Below are 9,047 nucleotides of genomic sequence, written 5' to 3' on the forward strand. Positions count from 1 at the left end.
ATTCCTCTGGATCTTCCTAGATGTTAAGGTCAGCAGAACTGTCCTCTTCTTGGTGCTTCTGTCTTTCTCAGAAATGGGGATGGCAGTGGCCAAGGAGAGGGCATTATCTGTGATAGCCCCTACATTGTGGAATTGCCTTCTCGGAAAGATGGTCCTGGCTTCTTTGCTATGCAGCTTTCAGCAGATGCTGAAGACACAAGCCTTTGGCACCTGAGACATGTCTTTCCAGGACCCATCCTACTCCTGCGACTGTAATCTGTTGTAACTGTGTTTAATTCTGAATTGTTGTAACCCTCCATGGAACCTGCTGGTGAAGGGAAGGGAATACACACACACACACACACACACACACACACACACACACACACATATATATATGGTAGAAATAGTAGGAATACTCTGAAGGTGTGACTGTTGCATCAATCTTTTCCAGCAGCTGCAGAAATGGGGAGCATACACTGGTGGTGTTCCGTCTTGGCAGTGGTAATCACTGTTGCTAAACTGAGCACAGAGGGCAAAAGTACTCCATCGCCCAAGTTCACAAAGATAAAAGTGGCTGGCATGGAAGACGGTGATGGCCTTGGTGCATCCGATGCTTCACCCACTGAAGAAAACCATTTCACTGAACCAGCAGAGACAAGTGACTCCACCTTGGAGCTCTCCACTCCAAACTACGCCTTCCGAACAGCCACCACTCTCTTCCCTTTTGAAAACTTCACCCTCGACTCATCTGACTTCTTCTTTAACTGCTGCGATTGCTGTGCTGCCACCCCAGGGGAGAAAGGCGAACCTGGAGAGCGGGGATTGCCAGGTATGGAAAGGCAAATGCATGATTGGGTAATTTACGATGGCCTTTTGTCATTCATATTTCCAGACTGAAATAAACAGGGTGTGTGTGTGTGTGTGTGTGTGTGAGAGAGAGAGAGAGAGAGAGAGAGAGAGAGAGAGAGAGTGAGGAGGGAGGGAGGGAGGGAGGGAGAGAAATAGGTGCAAACATTTTAATTCATCACGAGTCAAGCATTGGGGAACAGAGATGCCGTGTCATGATCAAGGTAAAGCTAGAATATATGAAAATATAGATTTTAAAAAGGCAACACAGGATCTGTTTGTCTCAAGCATCTGGTGGAAGTATGCTGCTGTTGATTATTTAGGGGCTGGTGAGTGAAAAAGAGCAGCTTGCTGAAATCCTTAAGCCCTGCACCTCAATTTTAACCAAACCACCCCTGTAACTTTCTGGGAGAGCAGTCCAAACCAGCTTTGGGGTGGTGGTTTGGATTGAGAAGAGTTGCCCTTCATTCCTGCTCCGCTGTCCTCCATTGGCCACCTGCAGGCTGATGCCAGTGTCACTGGAGCAGAGTGTCAGCAGCCAGCCAGCAATAAATCACATGGAATAACTGAAGTTAACTCTTTATTAGAAGAAGCAAGGTCTGCTCAGGAGTACCAGGTCTAATGGGTACAGCAACTCTTCTTGGCTGATCTTGCCCCCATGAGGTGGAGACTGAAAGTCCCTGCCTTCCCCCAGCTGCCTAAGTCTCCTCCTCTCCAAGGTTTTCCAAGCAATCTGAGAGGGGAGGAGAACTTGTCACAGCAGGAGGGGGAGATACCCTGGCTTCTTCACCAACATAACTCATCTTTGCCTCTTGGCCTCCTTCCTCTCCTGCTTCTGCTTCTGGACTTCTCTCTGCCAGAGGCTCTTCCTGCTCACTGAACCCTGTTAGCTCTTCAGCTTCCAACACCTCCTCTTCCCAGTCCTCTCCCTCTGAACACTGCCAATCCCAGGCTCTGAGCCATCTTTCGCTGGTGCCTTCCACCATTCCTATATATCTGGCTACTCCTTTTGCTCACTGCATGTGGGCATTCTGGGGCATGGAGGTGGGTGTTGAGCCAACTTGGGATCTATTGGATCCTGAACCAATCTGGCTGCCATCACATGATGGCAAGAGGCCTGATCCAGGCCTGATCACTGCACCAGCTCCATGCCAGTTCAGTGATGTACTTGCCCTCCCTTTCACCCTGGCTGCTGCGTGTGGCAGGGTTAAAGATGCAGCAGAGTTAAGTTGTCTCCCTAAAACAGTACCTAAGTAACTAAGGTGACTAGAACAAAAGGCCCCTTCTTCAGGCCCCTCTGTAACTTTTGAGCATTCCTGTATTTAGCTTCCATGGCTAATGACCTACAGTATGCATCTCTTTTAGGATTTCAGAAGTCTGCTAGTTTGATAACAACAACATCAGTGAGTAATCTTCATTCTTATTTAGTGTCTGTGAAACTAGATGCAGTGTAAAGGAGAATATATCAATGCCTTGTTGGCAAACTTGTGTGGTCATGCAACTTGCTTCCAGGGGGACAGGCTTGTTGCTCTGTTGCAGCAAAAGCAACACAACATCTTGTGAAGCTTTCGAGACCAACAGCAATCTGTCACGGCGTAAGTCTCATGAGATATTGAAGTGGTTAGCCCTCAAGATGCTACAAGACTTTTTATTTTGCTTGCAGCAGATTTTTCATATGTCCACTCTGTAAATAGGTCTGAAAGGAGAGGCGGGAGAAAAAGGACTTCAGGGTCTACCAGGAAGTCCTGGACTACAAGGTGTGAGAGGATTCAAAGGAGACAAAGGTATGGACACTGATGAAGTGAACTGTTTGAAAAATGAATGGTGATGAGTTTTGCACAGTAATGTCTTCAGAGCACAAAATGAAGGAAACCACAACTTATTTCACATTTTCAGGCTTGAAACTCTTTTTTCAGCTTCTGAGCTCCAATAGGGTTAGCATCATCAGCATCATCTTGCCCTTCACCCTCAGGTTCCAGACTGGGTTACAACCCTCAATGTTAAGAAAAGTCTAAAACAACTTACAATCACAGACAGTGGTGTAGCATTGGGGGGGGAGGGGTCCAAAGGGTCAGATGCCTTGGGTGCAAAACTATTGGGGTGCAAAATTTCAGAAGAAGAAAAAAAAAGCACACCCTCTCCCTCAGCCTGTGCCTCTCTCAAGAGGCAGGGAATACTCTTCGTTGCGCACCCTGCTGCTGTTGCTGGCAGTAGCAGCAGTTTCGTGGGCGCCTTGCCCCCAGATCTTTAGATGAGGCTGAAGCAGCCTACTGAGGAGGAGGAGGAGGCGGCGTTGGTTGTCTTTGAGTCAGATGAGGCCAGCCAGCCAAGCAATTAACCAACCAACCAACCAAGGTTGGATGTCCAACTCTCAGGGATTGGACTACCTGTGATTCCTGCATTTAAGGGGGTTGGACCAGATGACCTTGGATCAAACTTTACAATTCTATGATTCCAGCAGAATTTATTCTATTTGTCTGACCATCTTTGTATCAGGAAATCTTCTTTCACAGGTCACAATTACCTGACAAACAATTGAATTCATGGAATGCAACCTAAAATGTTTATTTGCACTTACTATATGTTTGTTTGGAACGAGATGTGCCCTCATTTTAAGTGAAAGGCAAGAGATGAAATGTGATGTATAAGTCATTGGACATGTAGGGACATCGCAAAGAACACCAATAACAGAGCATTCTATTGTAAAAATGTCACAGGAGATAAAGGAGAACATGGAGCCCAAGGAGCAAATGGAATCCCGGGATTTCCAGGCAAGACAGGAGAACAAGGTATGCCACATTAAATTTGATGAGAGTTAGGGAGATGGGGCTGTTCATAAGCATAAGAATTTGACACTCTCGTTGAACCCAATTTCTTCCATTGGCCACAAGTTGTCACCATATGCCCAGCTGTCACATGTCAATGCTAAGCACAGATTGTATACTGCTTGTAGTGGATCAGTGCCTAGTTCTGGGGTGGGAGGTGGATGAATGAGTGAGGCCTGGTGACAAGTGAAAAGAGGCCCAGAAAATCACAAAACCATGTGAAAAGTGGGCAGATGGGAGATGGAGCAGGATACGAAGTTACAGGAGTGGAATATATACATATATATATAAATATATATATATATATATATAGAGAGAGAGAGCATACTGTTATAGTTTGGTAAAGTATGTTTGTACATGTGTAGAAAGAAATAATCTAATAAGAATGCTGACTGAAAAAATAAAAGAAACATAAAAATAAAGACATGGCAAACGAAGCCATTCTGGCTTTAAGGTAAAGGTAAAGGGACCCCTGACCATTAGGTCCAGTCGTGACCGACTCTGGGGTTGCGGCGCTCATCTCGCTTTATTGGCTGAGGGAGCCGGCGTACAGTTTCCGGGTCATGTGGCTTACATGTGGCCAAAATGGAGGCAGTAGCTCATACTGCAACTGGCTAGAACTTAGAGAAGAAGCAGGAAGGAAGAAAAGTCCGAAAAGAAGTGGTCTTCTTCATCAACAAGCGGCTACTAGACGAGAAGGACTATTTGAGGAGTAAGAACAGGTTGTCTTTCAGTTTATTGCCCTCCCCTGATCCAGGTAGCAAATTGCAAGTATCGCTGTTTACTCCCAACACATACTAGATCATTTTGCTAGAGAAGCAACCAACAGCCCCCCCTCCATGCCTCCTTGGTGTCAAATTATGCTAACTTCACCCTTGAAACCTTCCAGGTATTTAAATGAAACACCAGTAGATGGGTTGCTACCATTTTGCTATGACACCTGGTTGGGAATGACATGCTCAAATTGCCATTTCTTGTAGTCTTGTGCTTCTCTTCAAGTTTTCCCCCCTTTTTCTTTTTAATCACACCAGGCTACACAACCCTTCTAGTCGATATAATTACATCGTCTCAAAGTTCCTTCCCTGGTGGAGGGGCTCTTGGACCCCCATGAGACGTTATGATTTCACATCAGGGGCACCAACAATAGGGGGTGAAAGGGGCTTCGGCCCCCTCAATATTTGTGGGCGGCCCCCCCAATATTGAGGGGGCTGCCATCCCCTGCTGCTAATAGGAGATTGTTGGTGCACCGGGTGGGGGGTGGGACATGTCATGTGACACCCCCCATGCGTGTATGTGTGTGTGTGGGAGGGCAAGTTGGTGCCCCTGCTTCACATGTACAGTTCTATGGCAAATGGACCTTTGCAAAGAATAGTATCCTCTTTTGTGATAGGAGGGGCCAGGGAAACCAGGTAATCACATACCTGTGAATCCCTGCATCATGTTCTGGGAGATGTGTGAGGTATTTGGAGGGGGTGCTGCAAGCCGACTTCTCCTTGGAACAGCTGAGAACTATAGTGGTCATCAGATGTTCCCAGACCCAATGTCACTACACGTTTCTCTCCGTCACCAACCTGCTGATAAGTGTTGGAAAGCTGCCATATACCGAGTCAGACGATTGGTCCATCTAGCCAGTGTGGTGTAGTGGTTAAGAGCAATAGACTCATAATCTGGGGAGCCGGGTTTGTGTCTCCGCTCCTCCACATGCAGCTGCTGGGTGACCTTGGGCCAGCCACACTTCTCTGAAGTCTCTCAGCTTCACTCACCTCACAGAGTATTTGTTGTGGGGGAGGAAGGGAAAGGAGAATGTTAGCCGCTCCTTCTGGTAGTGATAAAGCGCTCCTTCTGTTATTGATAAAGCAGGATATCAAATCCAAACTCTTCTTCTTCAAGCTCACTATTGTCCACAGTGAGTGACAATGGCTCTCCAGGGTCAGTAGTAGATAGAGGACATTCCCAGGCCTACCTGGAGACGCCAGGGATTAAATCTGGGACCTCCTGCATGCAAATCAGATGCTCTGCCACTGAGCTATTCAAAGAGCTTTCCCATTGGGATTGCTCTTCAGCATTTATTTAGGCTAACCAGCTGTGCTGAGCAGGGAGGAGGCCTGCAAGAAATTAGCTTGTGGGTTAATTCATGAACTAGGCTGCAATGTCCCTTGTGGTTTACTTGACCCCATGGCCCTATATTTGTGTCTTTACTATTTCTAGGTGAAATGGGATTCAAAGGAGACAAAGGAAACTATGGTCTGCCGGGCGCCAAGGGGCAGAAGGGCAACAAGGGTGAAACGTGTGAGAACGGCACCAAAGGAGAGAAGGGAGACAAAGGGGAGCTGGGATTGCCAGGGATCGATGGGGAAAATGGGGAGAAGGGAGAAAAGGGGGAGCTTGGGGAAAAGGGCTACTGTGGAGATCCTGGCGATAAGGGTGATCGGGGAGAACGGGGGGAGATTGGGGCCAAAGGAGACAAAGGTGTCAAAGGAGACATGGGGGTCGAGGGGATCCATGGGATGGATGGGCAGAAGGGAGAAAAAGGAGACCAAGGTTTTAGGGGGGACAAAGGTGACCCAGGGCCAATTGGGATAATGGGACCCCCTGGGGTGAAAGGAGCAACCGGCTTCAAAGGAATCAGGGGACCCCCTGGGAAGAAAGGAGCAAAAGGTCCCAAGGGGTCAAAGGGTGAGATCTCAAGCCCCCCCAGATCAGCTTTCAGTGTTGGCCTGTCCAAGCCTTTCCCACCTCCCAACATGCCTATTAAGTTTGACAAGATTCTGTACAATGACCAGGAAGATTACAATCCCTCGACGGGGAAATTTAATTGCACCATCGCTGGGGCTTATGTCTTCTCCTACCACATGACCATCCGAGGGCGGCCTGCCCGCATCAGCATTGTGTGCCAAAACAGGAAGATGGTCAGGTCTCGGGAGACCTTGTATGGGCAAGAGATAGACCAGGCTTCCTTCCTAACCATTCTGAAATTAAACATAGGGGATCAAGTTTGGCTGGAGGTCACACGAGACTGGAACGGGGTTTATGTTAGTGCTGAAGATGACAGCATATTTTCTGGTTTCCTCTTATATCCTGATGAAATGCTCGACACCTTACTATAAGTATGGTATCTGGATTTGAATGCATCACCAATAATTCCCCCCCTTTCTCTCTTGTTTATTTTAAAGAAGCATATTTTATAATCCATATGATAGTCCGCAATCCATATATTTATAATATTTCTTTAAAAAGGCATGTTTATTAATTGTATTGCACTAAAGCACGTAGAATCTATTTCAGAGTAAATTTTTATTGTTGCATAATAAAATGTAATAAAGGTTTTATTTTTGGCAGTGGTCTGGTTCAGCTAGTTTCCCTGATGTTCTCCAGATGTTTGGGCCTGCAGTTCCCTTAAGCCAGGCAGGTCCAAAGTCTGGCCTGCTGGTCAATTCAATCTGGTCCCCAAGGCAGTATATGTCCTGGGGTAAAATCCTAAAAAAAAGCTCAACAGCTTCAATCCTAAAGAAAGCTCAACAACTTTGGTCGGCCCTCATGCATGTTCACTTCATCAAATCTGGCCCTCTTTGAAAAAAGTTTGGGCACACCCAACAGTCAGGGACAACAGGAGTTGTAGTCCAACAATATCCAGAAAACACCAGGTTGTGAGAAGTGGTGCTGGATCAAACCTCCAAAAGGAGTTCATGTTTTAATTTTTAGCTAATTAAAATTATTCTGTGATCTCAACTTAGTTTTAGATTAATTCAGACATGGTCAAGCTCTGCATTCCTTCTGCAGTCATGACCTTCCTTGGAGTGGGCATGGCTATTGTAGAATCTGAAAAAGGCTTGCAGGATTTTACCTAAAGGTATCTGCATTGAATAGCTAAAAATATCTTGTGCTCATTTCTTCCAGTCACATTAATCGTTTTAAGAAAGTTTGTTTCTCAATCCAATATCATCAAGTGCAATGAAAGTTTGATGTAGAAATTGTATCATATAATCAATGTATTAAAATAAGTCTATTCGCTCATCAAATTGCTTTTGTACTTAAGTAAATTGCATTCCTTGGAGTGTTCTATAATAAAGTAATATGACTGTTTGATTGCAAGTGTTTCTTCTGCATAATATATAGATGTGAAACAAAATGGGACACAAATTGTGGTAATCAAGTGGTGAGAAAGCACATGAAGAATGCAAATGTGCGAACCAATCCTCCGTATGGTTTGGGAGGCATGAACAGTCATTTTCCTCACAGAAGATGCATTATGGCAAAGTTTGGCAATGGCTAACCAGTGGCATTGGCCGTGTTTACATATAAGACTAAGTGATGGGTCGTCTAGCATAAGTGCATCTTGTTTGACTGTCCAAACTTGCAGTGCGATTTGAAGCCATGGTTTGTTGTTGGCCTATGAATCATGGCTTAACTGTGGTTTGTCATTACATCAGAACCCAGCTTCCTGGCTTAACTGTGGCTTGTTTTTGTGCGCCTCCATAATTGCTTGCCAAGAGCAGCTGTCGAGATGTAGCCCTCTCTCTTTCTTCTGCCTACCACCAGCCAACTCCCCCTGCATCAAATTCTCCACCATAAGCAAAGTATAAAAGCTATGCTTCTGCTGTTTTGCTAACATTTATGCAGCACTGCATGCTGAAAACAGGAGGTAAATATTACCTCAAGTTGATCATCTGCTCAGTGTAAAAGAAGCAGCTCTTAAAGCAGCTTTTTCCTTCCAAGCCTAGATCCTCTGCTATTGGACTACCAAACTACATTTCTTGAGCCCTTGTCTGAAAACCTCCTCCTGCCTCTCTTTAGCTTCATAACGTCTCCTTAACCCACACTTGTGTCTTTTACTCTGCTATTTACCCTCACCCTGGCACTGGGAAGCAGACTACTACCTCACAAGGTCTTTCCAAACAAGCCTCCCAAAATATATCAGATGGAGGCAGCGCTGTTCTTTCTGTTCACAGCGGGGGCTGAGATGACACAGAGGACTGAATGAAAAGGCTCCACCTGTGTTATTAGCCCTCTCTCCAGGAGCATCACGTTCGGGGGCTAATACAGTTTGTTTTCAGACAAGTGTTCCTGGTAGCTTGAAACTACACTGGAAACACGGCGATTTACCCAGATGGAGATTGCAACTGCCACAGTCGCCTTAATAAGCTGCTTGATGTAATCATCTAACAGCAGTGTGCTCTCTTTGTAGGATGTGCCATTTGTCACTGTCATTAACCTGTGGGAAGCAGGGGGTGAAAGTGGTTGTACACTGATAGCAAAAGAAGGAAAGTTAATGATTTTGCCTAGCTGGGTTGCAGGAAAGATTTCTCTGTGTGAGATAGATCGATCTATCATCTATATCTATCTATCTATCTATCTATCTATCTATCTATCTATCTATCTATCTATCATCTATCT

General features: G+C 45.6%; 1 protein-coding gene across 1 annotated transcript; it reads left to right on the forward strand.

Annotated features, from left to right (window-relative positions):
- The first annotated feature begins 450 nt into the window (after nucleotides 1–450).
- On the forward strand, nucleotides 451–7,053 carry OTOL1 (otolin 1). The gene is made up of 4 exons (XM_083740005.1): nucleotides 451–811; nucleotides 2,523–2,612; nucleotides 3,546–3,617; nucleotides 5,862–7,053. The coding sequence occupies exons 1-4, from the start codon at nucleotides 562–564 to the stop codon at nucleotides 6,758–6,760; spliced, it is 1,311 nt and encodes a 436-aa protein (XP_083596131.1). The 5' UTR covers nucleotides 451–561; the 3' UTR covers nucleotides 6,761–7,053.
- Nucleotides 7,054–9,047: the final 1,994 nt, after the last annotated feature.

Source organism: Podarcis gaigeae, assembly GCF_964106915.1.
Source record: "Podarcis gaigeae genome assembly, chromosome: 5".
NCBI lineage: Eukaryota > Metazoa > Chordata > Lepidosauria > Squamata > Lacertidae > Podarcis > Podarcis gaigeae.